At 42.4% G+C, this 22,896-nt stretch overlaps 1 protein-coding gene across 8 annotated transcripts in view; it reads left to right on the top strand.

Annotated features, from left to right (window-relative positions):
* Positions 1-22,896, top strand: part of LOC140471202 (SWI/SNF complex subunit SMARCC2-like) — a 170,231-nt gene that overhangs the window by 103,984 nt on the left and 43,351 nt on the right. For 5 of the 8 annotated variants that reach the window (XM_072567110.1, XM_072567109.1, XM_072567111.1 and 2 more), the window contains 8 exons: positions 1,010-1,135; positions 2,907-3,037; positions 4,340-4,411; positions 6,438-6,551; positions 14,849-15,002; positions 15,267-15,383; positions 15,857-15,919; positions 20,566-20,824. In XM_072567110.1, coding sequence (XP_072423211.1) covers positions 1,010-1,135; positions 2,907-3,037; positions 4,340-4,411; positions 6,438-6,551; positions 14,849-15,002; positions 15,267-15,383; positions 15,857-15,919; positions 20,566-20,824 — 1,036 coding nt within the window. The remainder of the gene's footprint in view (positions 1-1,009; positions 1,136-2,906; positions 3,038-4,339; positions 4,412-6,437; positions 6,552-14,848; positions 15,003-15,266; positions 15,384-15,856; positions 15,920-20,565; positions 20,825-22,896) is intronic. The other 3 variants (XM_072567113.1, XM_072567114.1, XM_072567112.1) reach the window with 1 other exon arrangement.

Genomic DNA, 22,896 nt, shown 5'->3' with positions numbered 1-22,896 from the left:
TCAAACAGCCACCAAACCTTAAAATATTCCATCATTCACAGCAAAATACCCAGCCTTCAGGATAACATTGACCATAACCCTGTCACGGTAACCTCTGCAAGACCATCAACATGGATCATACCATCACACATGGGAATGTACATGGCAGATACTCATGTGGCTCAGCCAATGTTGTCCAGCTCCTACGCTGCAGGCAAGGATGCCCCGAGGCATGGTATATTGGCGAGATCAGGCAGATGCTGTGACAATGGATGAATGGACACCATGCAACAATTGCCAGATGAGAATGCTTCCCCCCCCCCCCCTAGTCGGGGACCATGTCAGCGGTCAAGGACATTCAACCTCCGATCTTTGGATAAGCGTCCTCCAAGGGTGGCCTTCGAGATACACAACAACGCAGAATCGCCGAGCAGACACTGATAGCCAGGTTCCATACCCACGAAGACAGCCTCAACCGTGATCTTGGGTTCATGTTGCACTACATGTGACCCCACAATACTTTTCTGTATCTGTAAAATCTTCCTTACTATCCTGTTTTGACACCACCACCTTGATAACTTGTTACTACCTGTCTATCTTCATTAGTTTGTACAGTTTTTGGATTACTTATTACTTTGGTTAGACCAGTGGCATGTAACTCTTATACATGTTATGTTATTCCAGTCATTTGGTTTATTTCCAGCACCACCTTATTTTTCATGTTTTATAATTATCACTCTGCCTTAATTAATCTGATTGTAGGTCATCCCTTCATCTGCTATTCAGCTATTGACACTTTGCTCGCACCATCGACACTCTTTCTCACCTGCAAAGACCTACTATTTGGCCTGTCAACACTCTACTCACATCATTTATGAGTCTTTTTGATCTCTCTCATTATAAAATCTGTGGTTGAGTGCTTCTCTTTACTTCACCTGATCAAGGGGCAGTGCTCCAAAAGCTTGTGATTTCAAATAAATCTGTTGGACTATAACCTGGTGTTGTATGACTTCTGACCTTGTCCATTTAGCACAGCGATGGTGGCACACAACACGATGGAAGGTGTTCGTACTGTGAAGGCAGGGCATCGTCTCCACAAGGACTGTGCAGTGGTCACTCTTACCAAGCTGTCACAGACAGATGCAGCTGCAGCTTGGTAAGGATGAGGTTAAGTATGTTACTCCCTCTTGTTGGTTCCCTCACCACCTGCCACAGACCCAGTCTCGTAGCTACATCCTTGAGGACCTGACCAGCTCAATCAGTAGTGCTGCTACTGAGCCAGTCTTGGTGGTGGACATTGAAATCTCCCACACAGAGTACAATCTGCCACCACCCGCCATCCTCTGCTTCCTCCAAGGTTTGTTCAACATGGAGGAGTACTGATTCATCAGCTGAAGGAGGATGATAATCAGTAGGAGGTTTCCTTGCCCATGTTTAACCTTGAGCGATGAGACTTCATGGGGTCCAGATTCAATGTTGAGAACTCCCAGGGTAACTCCTTCCTGACACTTTACCTCTATGCATCATCTCTGCTGGGTGGGACATTGGTGTCTGGGACATTGTCTGTAAGGTATGATTCTGTGAGTACAACTATGTCAGGCTGTTGTTTACCTATGTGAGACAGCTCTCCCAATTTTGGCACTACCCCCAGATGTTACTAAGGAGGACTTTGCAGGGTTGACAGGGTTGTTTCTGCCCTTGTCTTTTCCTGTGCCTAGGTCAATGCCGAGTGGTCTGTCCAATTTCATTTCTTCATTGAAACTTCATAATGATCGATACAAATGAGTGGCTTGCATGGCCGTTTTGGAGGGCAAATTGAGAGTCAACCACATTGCTGTGGGTCTGGAGTCACGTCAACTTTCCTTCCCTGAAGGACATTAGCGAGCCAGTTCGGTTTTTCCAACAATCGATAATGGTTTCCTGGTCATCAGTAGATTCTTAATTCCAGATATATTTTATATTGAATTCAAATTCCACCATCTTCCATGGCTGGATTCAAACCTAGGTCCCTAGAGGATCAGCTGAATTTCTAGATTATTAATTCCAAGCTGGAGGGGCACCACTGGCCATATCAATGCAGCCAACAGATGTTCATGGCCAGAACCCAGACCTGAATCAGGTGTTAAACTCTTTTATATGTAAACATCTGCAATTTATGTATAAAAATGTTATGATACATAAGTGCCTGATTTGAATATTGGTTTGTGCTGAGAACTGTCAGTATTGCAAACCATATTTACACATTGCCAAACATTGCTTTAAAACTCCCAACTAGGCAAGTGCTTAAAATATACTGATGTCAGTATGGTGCAGGGATGAACAGTGACCCCACATTCAAACCACATAACACAGAGAGAGTGTGGAGTATCCATGCAGAGGCCAGGATCTTGGCACCGTAGGCCAAGGCCCAGAGTGAATTGAGCAGATGATTGGTTTAATCAGAGAGAGAGAGAACTATCTGTCATTGAAAATTCTAATCAGCCATGGAGGTTAATGTTCTTGATACTAGTAATGAGGAGTGACATTCTGGTGGGGAGCTGCGTTGTATTATAGCAAAGGGACCAGTAAAATAATCCTGCTGAAACTTTGCCCACTTCGTTGAATTAATGATGCCAGGCAATGTTCAATAACATTGGATTGGATTCTTCAATGTACTGTGCTGCACTACCTATAACTTGAGTTGTGTTAAATATCTTTGTAAAGCTGACTGTTGATAACATGTTTGATTATTCATGCTTGAACTCTGCTTATCCAGATGCATTTAGTTAAGCAGATAGTTAGATTTTTCAAGGCGTGTACCTCAGTATTGTTAGGAATGTGTTCTGTCATTTGTGAATGGTCCAGTGTCAGAAAGCTAAGTGGAATCTTGTTGAATAACAGAATGCATACTTCCAATTCACAAAGTGAATTTTGTTTTCCTACTGCAGGATGAGGAAGATACTTCTGCTGGAAACAAAGGGGAACAAACAAAAAATCCTGATTTGCATGAGGACAATGTTACAGAGCAGACTCACCACATTATCATACCTAGTTACGCAGCATGGTTTGACTACAACAGGTATTTATGTGGCAAGTGATGTTTTATTAACTGTGCTGAGGCTGATGTGCATTTTGTTTGGTGAATAAGGATCACTTATAATGATTTAAAATCTGCTATATTGGATGTTAATTTTCACTTCATTTACGTTTCAATGTAAAAAGTTTGCAAATTCCCAGAATGATACTGCATTCCATTTGGGCTGCAGGATAAGACACTTATTGTTTCCCTTTGAATTTCATTTCTTTGATCAGATGGGCCCAATGATGTACTGAAGTCTGTGATTATACAGGGAAATGGTTGGATAACACTGGTAAAAGTGCCCAATGGATGCTCTTTGTTGAAATCTGAAATCATTATAGTATCACCAAACCTATATATGTTGTATGACAATATGCATTCTATCCCACCATATCCAGCAGTCCAGGTCATCCACTGTCTGCATTCAAGAAGGATCAAATAATCTAATCAGTCAGAAACTGATGAGGTGAAACTGGACACTTGTTTTTTTTCCCCACCACTGTTCAAATCTACGGAAAACGAAACAGGTGGCTGATTTGACATTGCTGGTTTCCCACCAGCTGTGTTAAGTTAAAATTACCCTCCAAGTCTAACCAAGTGACACCATATTTTTCACATTCTAAGCTCAACCTGAAGGAGAACAGCAGGAATGTGATCAGCACAGTGGGGTGGTTAAGTGGGAAGAGTGACATTGCTTAGCTCGTGAACCTGCTCTCTTGGCTGCTCAGTCTGAATCAATTATTTCCAGATTTCTGGATCTCAGATTTCTCTTGAACTTTGAATATCATCTGTTCTGATCTAATAAATGCAACATTAGCAATTCTGTGGAGCACGGTATTAGCACATGGCAACCTGGAAACAAAAAAGAATTCCAAGCCTTTGTGATGGGGCTGGAATTGAGACCAGATTATCATTAAGATTAGATTCCACAGTGTGGAAACAGGCCCTTCAGCCCAACCAGTCCACACCGACCCTCCGAAGAGTAACCCACCCAGATCCATTTCCCTCTGATTAATGCACCTAACACTATGGGCAATTTAGCATGGCCAATTCACCTGCACATCTTTGGACTGTGGGAGGAAACCAGAGCACCCGGAGGAAACCCATGCAGACACAGGGAGAATGTGCAAACTCCACACCATTCCCAAGGCTGGAATCGAACCTGGGACCCTGGTGCTGTGAGGCAGCAGTGCTAACCACTGAGCCACCATGCTGCCCTATTAAGTTTCCCTTTGGGGTGTCAAACTACATAGTGGTAGTTAACAGTTCCAATGAAGCCTGAAATATTATTCTTCTCAACAGTGTCCATGCCATTGAACGACGTGCTCTTCCAGAATTCTTTAATGGAAAAAACAAGTCCAAAACCCCAGAGATGTGAGTATTTATTTAGATGTGTCTTTTTTTTTTGCAAAGAATGGTAAATGTCAAATTGATTCCCAGGTCTGTAGACATTGGAAGACATTAGTGTGAATAACAGCTCTTGAAAATGGCCTTACCAACAATTTGGTAGTGTCGGGCAATCTCAATTCATAGGTCAGCTCATAGCATTCATTAGAATATGGTGGCTGAATGGCTTGCTGGTGAGGGGATAATCTTAAAAAGACCTAATGACAGGTTTCATAGTCCTCAATCATGGTTGATGGTTTTTTCCCCACCAATTCACCAGACATTCGTTTTTTTTAAAATCCTGCTGTTACAGGCTATGTAGGGGAAGCACAGAAAAGAGTGTTATCCTTATGGGGTGCACCACATTCACTAAATGCACCAGGATCTTTTAAAGGATTCATGGAATTAAATGTGTTGCAATCCCTGTTGAGACCTTAAGTTTTAAAGAGAGCTGACTTTCCTAAATGGCCAACAAAAATAATTGAAAGACGGTATCAAATGTTCTAAGACTTCTGCTGTAACTGAAAAACAAACTGAAGTCAATATAGATGAAAGATTAATGGACAGGTAAACCAAAAAAGGTAGTTCTGTATTAACCATGTAAATCAATCAAGATGGGTCCTACAACACCTCTGCTGTCCAGCACACTCTGGCAAGCGGGTAGTATTGCAAGAACAAATTGTAGTTAGTAGAGTGCCAGGAGATCAGTGCTGAGGCTTCAGCTATTCACAGTCAATGAGTTGGATGAGGGTATTGAAGCTAAATTTGCCGATCAAACAAAGATAGGTGAGAAAGTAAGTTGTCAACAGGAGATAGTCTGCAAAGGGAAATAAGTAAGTTCAGTGATGGGTTAAAAATTTAGCAGATGAAGTAAAATGTGGAATTATGTGAAATGTGTATTATTTAAATAGAGAGAGAATGCAGAACTCTGCTACAGAGTGGTCTGAGTATTTTGGTGCATGAATCACAAAACATTAGTGCATTAAGTGAAATGAAAGACAAATTGAATGTTAGCATTTATTACCAGAGAGAGAAACAGTAATAGCAGATAAATGTGACAACACTGAAAAAACAAAATAGTTGTAAGTTTTAACCTATCATAAAGACTTTCTCAGGTTCAGTAGAGTCACTCATTCTCGCTGTAAGTAAATGCCATTTTCCTTACAAGACAGAGTTGACTTAGTATCTAATATCTACCAACATAGTAGCACAACCACCATAAGGTATAATAGTCAAATCCAATTGTGGTCTATGCTTTTCTACACACATGCTTCTTTGAACTTTTCAAAAGTGAACTAAGAAAATACATAGTAAGATGAGACCATGTGAATCATTAGGCTGCTTAATTTCACATTAAATTAACATGCAAAGCAACAATCATGGTCAGACCCACTTATTTATAGGAACAGGCATAAGCCATTCAGCCCCTCGAGCCTGTTGCGACATTTGTGAGATTATGGCTGATCTGTGGTCTAACTCTACTTACCTGCCTTTGGTCCAGATCCCATCACACCTTTGCTTAACAAAACGTTATCTATCTCAGATTTAAAATTAACAGCTGATCTAGTATCAACTGCTGTTTGGAAGGCAGGAGTGCTACCATTGAGCCACAGCTGACAAGCAGGCACGTCCCTTTATCTGGCCCAATGAGTGGCAAATGGAGCTCCATATGGAAAACTGTACATTGTTAGTAAAAATAAGATTATTCTTACTGTGGGAGGGATAGAACTGGCCAAGAAGGCAGGTGAGAAAGATCCAAGATCCTTAGCTGACTTACTGCTAACCATGAACTAAGTATGAGAGGTCATCAGTACACAAAGGGACCAGGACACTGGGTTATATCACAAATTCTGTTCAATTCATGCTGAGGGCTGAATGGTATGGTTAAGCTGAACATGGAGCATGATGAACAATCTGATTAATCCGAGCTCTCAAAGTCTTGTTAAATTTCTTAACAGTGACATTTTGGCTAAATTGATTCTTCAACCGTCTTTGTAATCCTGTTCTTCCCCAGTTACCTTGCCTATCGTAATTTCATGATTGACACCTACCGTCTGAATCCACAGGAGTACCTCACATCAACAGCATGCCGTCGAAATCTTGCAGGAGATGTTTGTGCAATAATGAGGTATGTAAGAGTGAAGAACTTTTAGAAACCACTTAAATTTTATACCCGAATTAATTTTTTGGAAAACTGCTGGGAACGACAATGTGTTCTACAGTGTCCATATTTCAAAGTTCAGAGAATAATATAAAGGTCAGAAGCATTAAAATGTTTTTGAAAACCAGGTATGAGTGGTATAGCAAGGGTTCCATCCATGGACTTAAAGGGAGCTGATCTTGCCCATGACACTCATAAGTGACACCTTGGACCCGTCCAGTGATTAGCAATTGCAGTTGTTTCTGTAGTTCATTCAAAATGTCCATTTGCTTGTGAACAAGGCACTTGCCATCCCTGACCTTGTTATGATGATCTCATTGCCTTGATTGAAAATTTTGTTTTTATTTTATGAGAGGGTGATGTTTTGTTCCTTACTGAAGCCACACTACTTGACTACCATGTCCAGCATCTGTATTACCCAAATTGCTGTGGTGGTGGCATTGCTCTTCTTACCAAATCTAACTGTGTTTGCTTCTCTCACTCCTGTTGTACTTTCCCACCCTTTGAACATTTTCATCCACTCCTCACACACCTCTTTTAAAGTCTGCATTCTCTACTCAACCCAAGTTTGAGATATCTTCCCTCCTTTCTCTTTGGACAGTTCCATCATCATTCCAACTCCCCTTTTCCTCTTTTTGCATTCATGACCCTGCCTTTGTTTCATTCTCATTCTCCTACTCATATTCACCCATATCCCCTTGACCACCTCTTGACCTATGGTCTACTTCCTTGTATCCCTCACCACCCACGTCATCTGACCCCCTTCCTTCTGCATCCACCCCTCGGAAGAAACTCTTTCGCTACCTGTTGTCACCCAATGTAAAGTATAATTTCACTCTAGTTACAACTGTCCAGTCTTTTGTTTTCCATTCATCACAATACTTCTGCAACTATTTATTTTCTGAACTGATCCCTCAGATGCCTTTGTCCCCAGTAAAATCCATTCTATTTTCTTGTAATTAAGGAGTTAAGGACAGGGCCATATAACAAGGGTCACGTTTTGTCTCAACATTCCCATAATAATCTCCCCGTGATCATATTTATTATGGGTTATGTCTATGGATATCCATCATTATGATTGAGCAATGTGGCCATCCAGTTTCTACAAGATTGCTTCTGAAATTATTCAGTCAGTATTTTTGTTCCTCAGTATACAAATAAGTATGTACAGTAGAATGACGTGTCTCATGGTGAAAATGAAATGAATTATTTGAATTACCTTTATAATGCTTTGTTAAACCTTTTTACTTCAATGCCCTACTCTCTCCCAGGAGCCTGACCTTGACCTTTATATTTTGGACCCAGACCTCAAACACTGGGATAAATTTGCAAAGTGCAGTTTAAGTATGTGCCAAACACCTAACTTGCCAATTTTGGGATGAATTAGTCAACTCTTGTAATCAGTTATTTTCATTGAGCATCTAAATATTAACCTCAGCTTTTCACAAACTTAAGAAAAAATATTTCAAAGGTTTCTGGATGCCAAATTTGAGGTTTGTTAAATAAACATAAAGGGTTTGTATGTGAGAGACAAAAATGAATATGTTCTGGTTACAATACTGATTTTGTTTTGTTCTGGTTTTGTTTTGTATCAAATTTAGAAAATCTATTAATGCCAAGTTTGGTGATGGGGAGAGAGAGAGAAATGTGTGCAAAAAATGAGCACACTTTTGCATGCTAACTCAGTTAGAAAGCGAATATGAATTCAGAGGATAAGTCTTTTGATTCCATGTTCAGAGAACATTTTAGAGTTAACTAATTGCCTCATCTGTTGTCAGTTACAAAAAAAGCAAATGAGACAAAGATTTGACTGTCTAACACCTGTATCTCAGGGAAAGAAGTGCAATACAAAGAGGAGGGAATTATGTAGTGGAAAATGTAGGATAAAGAGAAATCTGGGTGACTGGGGAAGGGAATGGGAAGGACATTGTTAACAATACATATGGTATGCGGAGAAATATGATTTCTGTAAACTGTTCATTCATTTTTTAATATTGCTGTCTCATCCTCTTCACTCTTCATCTCTGATAGAGTAATTTAAGGTACAGAACAAGATCTTTCAACTCATAAAATACATGGCAGCTCCCTGCTGAGCAATCCAGTCAGTCCCATTCCCCTCTTAATTCTTTTGGCTCTGCAAGTTTATTTATTTCAGATATTTCAATTTTATTTTGACAACATTGATCATCTTTACTTGAGGTCCACACGGAAGAAAAAAAAATCAGAGAGGACACTTGTCATTTACGCCATCATATACCACAATTTCAAGACTCACTCCCTTCCCTGCTAAATATTCTGTGGGCACCAAGTTCCAAGTCATTCCCACTCACTGTGTACAAGAGTTCTTCCTCACATTCCTCCTGCATGTCTTGTTCGAAAACTTAAACCTGTGTCGCCTCATCCTTGTATAGTCAGCTCATGGGAGTTTTCTTCTTGGCCACCTTACCTAAACCTGTTATTATAATGTACATTTCAAAACAATCTCCTCTCAACTCCTATAATCGAAGGAGAACAACTTCAGCCTTTTCAACCTAATCTTGTAACTAAAACACCTCATCCTGAAATGATTCTGGTAAATTTAATCCTCACCCGTTCAAGGACCTCCACACCTTTCCTGAAACATGACCACAACTGGATGCAGTGCTCGTAAGCATGGCCTAACCAAAGCTTAATAAATGTTCAGCATAACTTCATGCATTTTTATTCCATGCTTCTATTCACGAAGCTCAAGATTGTGTATGTTTTGCCAACCTCACACTTTTATGTCCTGTCACATTCAAAGGTCTCTACACATGCACCATTGGGTCCCTCTGTCCCTGCACACTTTAGAACTTTGCCATTAAATCTCTTTTATCTTTCTGTATCCCTTGTGCCAAAATGCATCATCTCACACCTCCATCCCTACCTCCATATTTGTACTTTCACTAGAACTTGATACGGAGAATAATCCAGAGGCATATACCCTTGAGGTCTGACTTTTTATCTTGCTCCCTAGTTCCTGAAATTATATTTCATTGGCAACCTACCTTCTTGCTCCGGTGTTCCATGCATGGCGATCGGTTCCAGAAGTCACTGCCTCGTATGGTCCTCTGAGGTCCAGACGGGAGAAAAAAAATCACAGAGGACACTTGTCATTTATGTCATCATATACCACAATTTCAGCCTCACTCCCTTCCCTGCTAAATATTCTGCACCTTCTCTGTGATGGCCTTTAATCTGCCACTATGGAATTCACGATACAGACACAGAAAGGAATGTCTGTCCTCCTAAATAAGTAGTGTCCTGAATTTCTTCTCTTTGCTGTTCTCTCTTATTATAGTCCCTTGCCCATTGACACCATTCTTCAATGTGTCATCACTCTTAGCATCTACGTGGTAATATAGAAAATTGTCCAACTATGTTCTGTCCACAAAAAAAGCAGTTTAAATCCAAACTGGCCAATTGTGGCCCCATCCACCACTTATTCATCAGCAAAGTGATGGAAAGGGTTATCAACAGGGCCACCAAACAGAATAAAAACCAAAAGACCTGTGGATGAAATAAATCAGAAACAAAAGCAGGAATTGCTGGAAAAGCTCAGCAAGTCTGGCAGCATCTGTGGAGTAAAATCAGAGTTAATGTTTCTGGCTGAGTGACCCCATCAAATGGGACTTGGACAGCAATAGCCTGCTCATTGACACTCAGCTCCTGACCTCATTACATATCACCTGCCCCAACAATTAATTAACTACTAACTAATTAATGATGTTACTGATTAAAATGTAATTTGTGGCCCAATCCTGCCCGTGGATCAGCTCTTGTTTCAATAAATAATTATACCAACTGAATTTTCCTTGTAAAGATATGTAGGAAGTACTCACCAGGCAAATGAATTACCTTCACAACTTACTCATAGATGAGAAAAATAGTCGCCAATCAATAAACTACCTGTTTTCCAATGATATCAAGCTTCATTTTCTCAGAACGCAATCACCCCTTTGGAGACGTAGATTCATTTGACTGACTGTCCTCCCCCTCCAACCACTTATCTGTGTGCTGCTAACTGTCCTTCCCCTCTCACCCACTCCTCTTTGTGTTGCTTGCTGCCTATCTCAAGGTCCTCCTTCCACAAGCTACTCTAGATGCTGCTGACTGCCTGTCTCAGGATCTTCCTCCGCCTGTCATCCACTCCTCTATGTGCTACTAATTGCTTGCCTCAGGATCTGCATCTCACTAGCTCCTCTAAGTACAGCTGACTGCCTCTCCTCTTGCTCACTCCTCTGCAGTTCTGACCTCAATTCCAGCTTTGGTCTAGAGGTATAGTGAGAGTAACACCCCTGACATCAAGGCCACACATGGCTGAGCATGGTATGAAGGATTCCTAGCAAAACTTGAGTCAGTAGGAATTTGGGTGGGGTGGGGCTGGTTGGAATCATACCTGGCCCAAAGGAAGATTGTTGTGGTTGTTGGAGGTCAATCATCCCAGCTCCAGGACATCTCTGTAGGAGTTCCTCAGGGCCTAGGTCTAACCATCTTCAGCTGCTTCACTATAGAGTCATATAGCACGGAAACAGACCTTTCGGTCCAATTAGTCCACACCGACCATGTTCCGAAACTAAACTAGCCTGCCTGCACTTGACCCATCTCTCTCCAAACTTTTCCTATTCATGTACTTATGCAAATGTCTTTTTAATGTTGTAACTGTACCTGCATCCACCACCACTTCTCTCAGTTCATTCCACACATTAACCACTCTGTGTTGAAAAAAAGTTGCCGCTCATGTCCTTTTTAGATCTTTCTCCTTTCACCTTAAAAAATATGCCCCTAATTTTGAACTCCCCCACCTTTGGGAAACCTTTGCTATTCACCTTATCTATGATCCTCATGATTTTATAAACCCTTATAAGGTCACCCCTCAACCTCCTATGATCCGGAGGAAAGAGTCCCAGCCTACTTTTATAACCTAAACCCTCCATTCCCAACAACACACTAGTAAATCTTTTCTGAACCCTCTTCCTTCCATCAGCAGTGGAATATTCATTGATGATTGCACAATAATCAAAACCATTCCTGACTCCTTGGATACAGATGCAGTCCTTGTTCAAATGCAGCAATACTGGGGCCATATCTAGACTTGGGCTGATAAGTGGTAAGGAACATTCATGCCACACAAGTGCCATGCTCTCCAGGAAGAGAGAATCTAACCATTGCTCCCTGATATTCAATGGTGTTGCCATCACTGAATGTCTCACTAACAATATTCTGGAGGTACAATTAACCAAAACTGAACTGGACCAGCCATATAAATACCGCAGCTACAAGAACAGGTCAGGCGTTGCTGAATTCTGCAACAAGTAGCTTAACTCCTAAAACTTCTAAATTTGTCCACCAAGGCACAAGTCATGAGTGTGATGGAATGTGGTCCACTTACCTAGTTGAGTGCAGCTCCAATAACTGTTTAGAGGCTTGTCATCACCCAGCACAAAGCGCTCCATTTACCCCACCTGCAACATTCACTCACTCTCCCACCAACACACAGTTACCAAAGTGTCTAAAATCTACAACATGCACTCCAGCAACTCGCCAATGCTCCTTCAACAGCAATTTCCAATCCCATAGCCACTGTCATTTAGAAGAACTAGTGCAGCAGACACATGGGAGCACCACTATCTGCAAGTTCCCCTCCCAGCCACGCACCATCCTAACTTGGAACTGCACTGGTGTTCCTTCAGTGTTGCTGGGTCAAAGTCCTGATATTCCATTCCTCACAGTGCTATGATGTACAAGGACCACAAGAGGTTTGAAAATGTCGCTCACCTTCTTCAGGGCAATTCAAGATGGGCAACTGGCTTAGACAGCAATGTCCAGAACCCATGAACAACTTTTTAAAAAATATTCAGTCGCATTAGCATTGCTGAAGAATTCCCCCATTAATCAATAATGTCAAACAAAGAACTGGGAATGCTGGAAATTTGAAACAAAAACAGAAATTGATGGAGAAGCTCAACAGGTCTGACAGCATCTTTGGAGAGAAAGCAGAGTCAACGTTTCAGGTTCAGTTTAGAAGATGGATCAGTGGGCCTGAAACGTTAACTCTGTTTTCTGTCCACAGATGCTGCCAGACCTAGAACATAGAACATGGAACATAGAAAAATACAGTGCAGTACAGGCCCTTTGGCCCTCGATGTTGCGCCGATCCAAGCCCACCTAACCTACACTAGCCCACTATCCTCCATAACCCTATCCAATGCCTGTTTAAATGCCCATAAAGAGGGAGAGTCCACGACTGCTACTGGCAGGGCATTCCATGAACTCACTACCCGCTGAGTAAAGAATCCACCCCTAACATCTGTCCTATACCTACCACCCCTTAATTCAATGCTATGCCCCCTCGTAATAGCTGACTCCATACGTGGAAAAAGGTTCTTATGGTCAACCCTATCTAAACCCCTAATCATCTTGTACACCTCTATCAAGTCACCCCTAAACCTTCTTTTCTCCAATGAAAACAGCCCCAAGTGCCTCAGCCTTTCCTCATATGAACTTCCTACCATACCAGGCAACATCCTGGTAAACCTCCTCTGCACCTTTTCCAGTGCCTCCACATCCTTCCTATAGTATGGTGACCAAAACTGCACACAATACTCCAGATGCGGCCGCACCAGAGTCTTATACAACTGCAACATGACCTCAGGACTCCGGAACTCCATTCCTCTACCAATAAAAGCCAGTACGCCATATGCCTTCTTCACAGCACTATTTACCTGGGTGGCAACTTTCCGAGATCTGTGTACATGGACACCAAAATCCCTCTGCTCATCCACACTACCAAGTATCCGACCATTAGCCCAGTACCCATCTTACCAAAGTGAATCACCTCACACTTAGCTACATTGAGATCCATTTGCCACCTTTCTGCCCCCAGCTCTGCAGCTTATCTATATCCCGCTGTAACCTGCCACATCCTTCCTCACTGTCAACAACTCCACCGACCTGCCGAGTTTCTCAAGCAATATCTGTTTTTGCCCTCATTAATCAACGTACTGCAGCTTGCCATTGACCAGAAATTGAGCCAGACTAGCCATATAATTACTGTTGCCTCAAAAGCAGATCAAAGGCTGGAATTCTCTGCATTCAACTATCTCCTGTCTTTCCAAAGACTGTGTTCACCATTGGGAGACAATCAGTGGTGCAATGGAATACTTGCCTCGATCAGTGTGGTTCCAACAAGACTCTCACCAGCCAGGACAATGCCAGATTGATTGGCACCCCATCAACCACCTTAAAACACTTATTTTCTTCACCACAGGTGCACAATTGCAGCAGTGTGTACCAGCTACAAGATGCACTGTGTGAACTCATAGCTCCTTTAACACCATCTTCCAAACTTGTGTCTTGCGTCATCTAGATGAACAAAGGCTATAGGAGGCATGGATGCACAACCAGCTCCAAATTCCCTTTCAGGCTATATACCATCCTGACTTGGAAGTTTGTCTCTGTTCCTTCACTATCTGTAGGTCAAAATCCTGGAGCTCCCTTCCTCACACCACTGTGGGGGTACTTACATCACGTGGACTGCAATGGCTGAAGAAGGCAGTTTAGTGACACCACAGCACCAGGGACCTGGGTTCAATTCCAGCCTCAAGCAACTGTCTGTGGAGTTTGTACGTTCTTCCAGTGTCTGTGTGGGTTTCCTCCCAGAGTCCAAACATGTGCAGCTTAGGTTGATTAGCCATGCTAAACTGCCCATAGCGTCCAAGGATGTGCAGGCTAGTTGAGCTAGCCATGGTAAATACGGGGTTACAGGGATGTTGTTGGGTCTGAGTGGGATGCTCTTTGGAGGGTTGGTGTGGACTCAATGAGCCAAATAGCCTCTTTCCGCACTGTAAAGATTCTATGATTCTGTGATTCTCGAGGGTATGTTGGATTAGCCACAAATTTTGGCTTAACCAGCAACTTCTACATTCCATAAATAATTTTCTATAACATGTCTCATTGTTCTGAGCCCTTAGTTCCCTGTTGAAACCAAAATTGTTCTCTTGTCAATTTGCCCCTTCTCTACTCACTTTCTCTTTACATGCACAGCAATACAGGGTATCTACTCTTGTATTTTGTCACCTGTAATTCTCTGACTCATTTGTATGTCACCTTTATGAGGTACGGTTTCCTCCTTTGTGCCAGATGTTTGTGTGCCTTGAATTATACCCACTTTGTGGTTGCACAGAAGCACACATTAAATCAATGTTTTGTTCCTGTTTTGTGTGATATTTCTTGGTTGTTGACAGGGTGCATGCTTTTCTCGAGCAATGGGGACTCATTAATTACCAAGTGGATGCAGAAAGCCGACCAACACCCATGGGTCCTCCCCCAACATCGCATTTCCATGTGCTTGCTGATACACCTTCCGGTCTGGTGCCTCTTCAGCCCAAAGCTCCACAGGTTTGTTTCCAACTTACTCTAAATGCAGCAAATTCTGTATGGCATATAAACTGATGTGAATTTCAGATTTGCAGTGTATTACATTAATGAAGCAGAAAGATTATAACTTGAGACCAAACCACTTCTAGCATCCCCTTATTGCTGTTTTCCAAATGGCATTGGCAACAGGTCAAAGTAGACTTACAACACAAACCAGCTTTACTTTAACAAGTTAGGAGAATGAAGCTTGTTTGAATTAATGCTAATGTATTCAACTTTTGACAGACATCAGCATCCCAGCAAATGCTTAATTTCCCTGATAAGAACAAAGAGAAAGCAGCAGACATGCAGAACTTCGGACTGCGTACTGATATGTACGCTAAGAAAAATGTTCCTTCTAAGGTAAGGCAGGGTTTCAGACTTGAGCCAAGATTTATGAACATCTGTGTGGTCGCATTCCAAAGCACGCATTCTTTTCTTTCAGATAAATTGAAATGGTAGTTTAGTTGGGGCTAATTTGGCAGTACCCTCGAGAAAGGAATTTAGCAAAAGAATGTTTGCTATGTTACTCAGTTGGAAGCAATTCAGCCCATTGTGACTATACCTTATGGAACAGGAACTGGACTGTTCGGAAGTCTTAGCCAATATTTCTCCCTCGAGCACCCCTGCGAAAAATAAACCAAGTCAGCACTGTTTATGGGATCTCTCTCTGTAGAAGATGGGTGTTGTATTCACTTTCATAACATCAGTAACTGCAAAGTAGTTCATAACTGTGAATTGCTTTGGGTGTTTTGATGATGCTACATAAATTGAATTGTTATCATGCCTCCTAAGAAGGCATTTTTGGATTTCATTTCTACTTTCTTCTTCCCTAGAGTAAAGCAGCTGCTAGCGCTACCAGAGAGTGGACAGAACAAGAAACACTTTTACTGCTCGAGGTAAGGACATGGGATTCTATTTCAAGAGCAATACCAGCACATGCATGACAGCATTTGATAATGTAGTCAATACGTCTGACCAAAACTGGAGTCAGTGGAAATCAGGGGAAAATCTATCTGCTAGTTGGAGTCATACGTGACATAAAGGAAGATGATTGTGGTAATTTGGAGATCAGTTACCCAACTCCAGAGCATCTCTGGAAAGATTCCTCAGGGTAGTGTCCTTGTCCCAACCATCTTCAACTTCTTCATCAATGACTTTCCCCCTTCTCAATGTCAGAAGTGGGGATGTTTGCTGATGATTGGTGCTGAATATTGCACATTCCAGTATCCAGGTTTGGGCTGAAAAGTGGCAAGCAATGGCCAGCTCGAACAAGAGAGAATCGAACTGTCTCCCCTTGGCATGTAGCAACATTACTGTTACTGAAACCTCCACCATCACCATTCAAGAGGGGATTACCATTGGCCGAAACTGAACTGGACCAGCCACTTAACTGTTGTAGCTACAAGAGCAGGTCAGAGACTAGGAATTCTAAGATGAGCAACTTACCTCCCATATCCCCACAGTCTGTCCAGCATCTCTGAGATACAAATCAGGAGTGTGATAGAATACTCTCCGCTTGTCTGGATGATTGCATCTCCACTCAACATCATCCAGGGCAAAGTAGCCCGCTTCATCAGTGACTCATTTGCTGCCTTCAACATGCAACCCTTGTATCATGGCTTCAGAGTATACCATCTGCAAGAAGCACTGTTACAACAGCTACCAAACACATGATCTCCAAAACCAAAAAGGCAGGGGCTGCAGATACATGAGAACTTCAAATCCCCCTCCAAGCAACAAGTTGTCCTGATATGGAAAAACATCACTGTTTCTTCACTGTCACTGGGTCAAAATTCTGGAACTCCCTCACTGTACCAAATTGACTGCAATGATTCAGAAATGCAGCTCACTGCCCCCTTGAGGGCAATTGGAAATAGAAAATAAATGCTGGCCTTGCCAGTAAGGCTTACAAAGCATGAATAAATTTTTTTAAATTACTTTGTTAATGATTATCCCTTGTGTCCTCCCACCTAGTGATGGAGAGGGATAAGTGTGTACTACAGGGCAAGAGTTATAGCTGGGGGCAGGGAAATTATGATGCGTTGAGGCATGACTTAGGAGGTGTGGATTGGAAAAGTAGATTCCAAGGCAAGAGCGTAATTGATGTGTGGAACTTGTTCAAGGAGCAACTATTGAGTGTCCTTGATAAGTACGTACCTATCAGGCAGGGAGGAAAGGGTCGTGTGAGGGAGCCGTGGTTTAATAAGGAGTTGGAATCCCTTGTTAAATGGAAGAGGGCGGCCTTTGTAAAGATGAGGCGTGAAGGTTCAATAGGGGCAATTGAGAGTTATAAGGTAGCCCGGAAGGACCTGAAGAGAGAGCTAAGAGCAGCAAGGAGGGGACATGAAAGGTCCTTAGTTGGTAGGATTAGGGAAAACCCTAAGGCTTTCTATAGGTATGTTAGGAATAAAAGAATGACTAGGGAAGGAATAGGTCCAATCAAGGATAGTAATGGGAAGTTGCGTGTGGAGGCTGAAGAGATTGGGGAGGCGCTGAATGAATACTTTTCGTCAGTATTCACTCAGGAACAGGACATTGTTGTCGATATGAATACTGAGGCACGAATAAGTAGAATGGATGGCTTTGAGATATGTAGAGAAGAGGTGTTGGAAATTCTGGCAAGGGTGAAAATAGATAAGTCCCCTGGGCCTGATGGCATTTATCCTAGGATTCTCTGGGAAGCAAGGGAGGAGATTGCAGAGCCATTGGCCTTGATTTTTGTGTCCTCTTTGTCGACAGGAGTAGTGCCAGAGGACTGGAGGCTAGCAAACGTGGTTCCCTTGTTCAAGAAGGGGAGTAGGGATAATCCTAGTAACTATAGGCCAGTGAGTCTCACTTCTGTTGTGGGCAAAGTCTTAGAGAGAATTGTAAGGGATAGGATTTATGCACATCTGGATAAGAATGATGTGATCAAGGATAGTCAGCATGGTTTTGTGAAGGGCAGGTTGTGCCTCACAAACCTTATTGAATTCTTTGAGAAGGTGACTAAGGAGGTAGATGAGGGGAAAGCGGTAGATGTGGTATATATGGATTTTAGTAAGGCGTTTGATAAGGTCCCCCATGGTAGGCTACTGCAGAAAATACAGAGATATGGCATTGAGGGTGAGTTGGAGGTTTGGATTAGGAATTGGCTCTCTGGAAGAAGACAGAGGGTAGTAGTTGATGGCAAAGGTTCATCTTGGAGTGCCGTCACTAGCGGTGTTCCGCAAGGATCTGTTTTGGGACCATTGCTGTTTGTCATTTTTATAAATGACCTGGAGGAAGGGTTAGAAGGTTGGGTGAGCAAGTTTGCGGATGATATGAAAGTCGGAGGAGTTGTAGACAGTGAGGAAGGATATGGCAGGTTACAGCGGGATATAGAGAAGCTGCAGAGCTGGGCAGAAAGGTGGCAAATGGAGTTCAATGTAGCTAAGTGTGAAGTGATTCACTTTGGTAAGAGTAATAAAAAGATGGATTACTGGGCTAATGGTAGACTACTTGGTAGTGTGGAAGAGCAGAGGGATTTTGGTGTCCATGTACACAGATCTCTGAAAGTTGCCACCCAGGTAAATAGTGCAGTGAAGAAGGCATATGGCGTACTGGCTTTTATTGGTAGAGGAATTGAGTTCCGGAGTCCTGAGGTCATGCTGCAGTTGTATAAGACTCTGGTGCGGCCGCATCTGGAATATTGTGTGCAGTTTTGGTCGCCATACTATAGGAAGGATGTGGAGGCACTGGAACGGGTGCAGAGGAAGTTTACCAGGATGTTGCCTGGTATGGTAGGAAAATCCTATGAGGAAAGGCTGAGGCACTTGGGGTTGTTTTCATTGGAGAAAAGAAGGTTTAGGGGTGATTTGATAGAGGTGTACAAGATGATTAGGGGGTTAGATAGGGTTGACAGTGAGAACCTTTTTCCACGTATGGAGTCAGCTATTACAAGGGGGCATAGCTTTAAATTAAGGGGGGGTAGATATAGGACTGATGTTAGGGGTAGGTTCTTCACTCAGCGAGTCGTAAGTTCATGGAATGCCCTGCCAGTAGCAGTAGTGGACTCTCCCTCTTTATGGGTATTTAAGCGGGCATTGGATAGGTATATGGAGGATAGTGGGTTAGTGTAGGTTAGGTGGGCTTTGATCGGCGCAACATCGAGGGCTGAAGGGCCTGTACTGCGCTGTATTCTTCTATGTTCTATGTTCTATGTTCTACACCAGGATAACAGGATTAAATTTCATAGGCATTAATAAGAACCATTATTATTCGGTCCAGAATCGATGGGCTGAAGAACCTTTTCCGCACTGTATGACTTTATAAGAGCCGGTCACTCCTCAGGGCGAGGGTAACTCCTTGATAGTGTTTGTAGATGCCACCAATTCTTTTTTGCAACACTGGATTTGTGTGTTCCAAAGGTCCACTTTAATGGGATTGTGCCAACAGCAGCATAGTTCAGAAAATTGAGTGTAAAACTTGCCTAGCTCCTGATTCTATCATGACAAGGTTCCAATTATTATGCTACTCTGAAGTAAACCAACCAAATTCCCCCCAACCTCCCCCCCCCCCCCCCCCACCCACCCCCCTACCCCCACCCACCCCCCTACCCCCACCACCATCTTTTCAAAACAAATGTTCAGTCAACCCTCTACCCAGTCAACATCTTACAACTCTTGTATCAAACTTACATTTTTTTTCCAAAAGGCACACCACTTATGCCTTCTGCTAAAGCTGAACTCTCTCTGTGTCTTCTCCAGGCACTTTTTCCATCAGCTGGATAACTATTGCTATGCTGAACTCAATGTCTAATGTGAGTTAAGCTTACTGTCCTGGCTTTTCCACACAATTCCCAATCAGTGATCACAGGTTCTCATTGACAGCAGGAGCATTCATTGAAAGGAAACTGAAAGAAATAAGGACTTTGGTTTCCTTTGTATGTTGGGGATCCTTTGCAGATAGTGATAAAAACGTCACTCCTTCCTTGATTCTCTGTACATCTGAAAATCACTCGGGCTCTGCTCCATGATGTCAAAGCTGCAGTCTGCTACGTTCTCCAACAAACGGTCATGGATGACTCAAAGGATGTTGAAGCATGTACTTTTGCATTCCCTTCAATCAAAAGATTGTTCTATCCAGACAGCAGCTATCCATTTTCTTCCTCTTCTCCCATCATCTGGTTTGTGAATCACATGATGCATGTTCCTTAAGTCCTTCATTTCTTTGTTCCCCTGTCATTTTTTTTTAATCCATAGTGCAGACAAGGTGGCTATAGCCTTCTAAATTCAGGGTTAGTGGTTTGATCTAATTGTAGAATGCAAACTCCAAAGGAAGATGTCTGAAATCTTGGTTTTGACTCTCCTCTGCACTAATGTTTAATTTTCTACCCTTTGGCACTAATCCATTTTCAGAACTGTCTACTGACAGGACAATTAAGATTTCAGCCAGAAGGAGCCAAGCAATGTAAGCATGGTATGGGCCAGCTGGCTGCGATATGAAACAATAGTATTCTAACACTGTCTTTTTGAGCACCCTGCTGGTAACTGATTCATTTCCTCTTCCCTTCTCTCTCATACAGGCACTGGAGATGTATAAGGATGATTGGAATAAAGTCTCAGAACATGTAGGCAGTCGCACACAGGATGAATGTATCTTGCATTTCTTACGTTTACCGATAGAAGATCCATATCTTGAAGACTCTGAAGCCTCCTTAGGTCCGTTGGCTTACCAGCCAATCCCTTTCAGTCAGTCTGGCAATCCTGTCATGAGCACTGTGGCATTCCTGGCTTCAGTGGTTGACCCACGTGTGGCATCAGCTGCTGCAAAATCTGCATTAGGTAAGACAATTTAAAATTTTTGAAGTTGATTTGGAAACCAGGCTGTACTGACTGTAATTTTAGAGTTACAATAGTCCTTGTTACACATGGTGCTTTACTGATCAGCATGAATATAGGGGAGCTGTATAAATTACGGCAAAGACTGGACTGATCAAAATATATACAGGAGAGTTATATAGGTCTTTACTGATCAGAATATGTACAGAGGAGTTGTATAGATTGTATATAAAACCATATGAACAGAATATGTACAAGAATTATATAGATTATAAATAAGATTATATTGATCAGAACATATATAGGAGAATGTACTGATAGTAGATAGGGTTTTACTGATCAGAATATATACAGGAGAGCTATATAGGTTAATATATAGGGCTTCCCTGATCAGAATATCTGTAAGCATTTGATACTATGTCGCAAACAGGCATGCGAGCAAGGTTATAGCTAATGGAAGAAAAGAAGCAGTAACATCACAGGTACTGAATAAATTGAGAGTGAGGAATCAAAGAGAGTCTTGGTTCATTATTGTTTTTCTGACTCGAGGAAGCTTTGTATTGGAGAGCACCAGGTAACATATACTCTATTCCCTACTGATAAAGCCCAGGATGCAATATGTTCCATTATCCATTCTCAACCTGTCCTGCCATGTTCAGTGACCTTTGTTTTTCCTAATATGTAGTTATGATTTAGATCTTGGTGTATACTAAATACTTCAAAGCTTGCAGACGGTACAAAACGTGGAATCATTGTGAACTGTGAAGGAGCAATGTAGAACATTAAAAGGGCATGGATAACTTGGTTGAATGGGCAGATAGGTAGCAGATGAAGTTAGAATCATAGAATCCCTACAGTGTGGAAGCAAACCATTTGGTCCATCGAGTCCACACCACCCTCTGAAGAGCATCCCACCCACACCATCCCTGTAACGCTGCATTTCCCATGGTTTATCCACCTGGACACTATGGGCAATTTAGCACGGCCAGTCCACCTGACCTGCACATCTTTGGACTGTGGGAAGAAACCAGACCACCCAGAGGAAACCTGCGCAGAAACGGGGAGAATGTGCAAACTCCACACAGACAAGTTATCTGAGGGTGGGATTGAACCCAGATCCTTGGCACTGTGAGGCAGCAGTGCTAACCACTGAGCTACATGCTGTTACCAGTTGAACGCAGAGAAGTATGAAGTTTAGTAGGAGAAATAAGGTTAATTGAAGGGTACAATTCTAATAAGAATGCAGAAGAAGAGCGACCTGAGTGTGTATGTGCATAAGTCATTGAACGTGGCAGGACAGATTGAGAATGGATAATGAAACGTATTGTATTCTGGGCTTTATCAGTGGGGGAATAGAGTATATGTTACATGCAAGCATATGAATTAGGAGCAGGAGTAGGCTATCCAGCCTTTTGAGCCTCTCTGCCATTCAAGGAAATCATTGTTGATCTAGTTACCTCACATTCCTACCTCCCTTGATAACCTTTCATATAGAACATAGAACAATACAGCACAGAACAGGCCCTTCGGCCCACGATGTTGTGCCGAACTTCTAACCTAGATTAAGCACCCATCCATGTACCTATCCAAATGCCGCTTAAAGGTCGCCAATGATTCTGACTCTACCACTCCCACGGGCAGCGCATTCCATGCCCCTACCACTCTCTGGGTAAAGAACCCACCCCTGACATCTCCCCTATACCTTCCACCCTTCACCTTAAATTTATGTCCCCTTGTAACACTCTGTTGTACCCGGGGAAAAAGTTTCTGACTGTCTACTCTATCTATTCCTCTGATCATCTTATAAACCTCTATCAAGTCACCCCTCATCCTTCGCCGTTCCAACGAGAAAAGGCCGAGAACTCTCAACCTATCCTCGTACGACCTACTCTCCATTCCAGGCAACATCCTGGTAAATCTTCTCTGCACCCTCTCCAAAGCTTCCACATCTTTCCTAAAGTGAGGCGACCAGAACTGCACACAGTACTCCAAATGTGGCCTTACCAAGGTCCTGTACAGCTGCAACATCACTTCACGACTCTTGAATTCAATCCCTCTGCTAATGAACGATAATA

The sequence above is a fragment of the Chiloscyllium punctatum genome, chromosome X (genome assembly GCF_047496795.1).
Source record: "Chiloscyllium punctatum isolate Juve2018m chromosome X, sChiPun1.3, whole genome shotgun sequence".
Taxonomy (NCBI): Eukaryota; Metazoa; Chordata; class Chondrichthyes; order Orectolobiformes; family Hemiscylliidae; genus Chiloscyllium; species Chiloscyllium punctatum.
The sequence above is the reverse complement of the archived record's forward strand: the minus strand, read 5'-3'. Positions and strand labels throughout refer to the sequence as shown.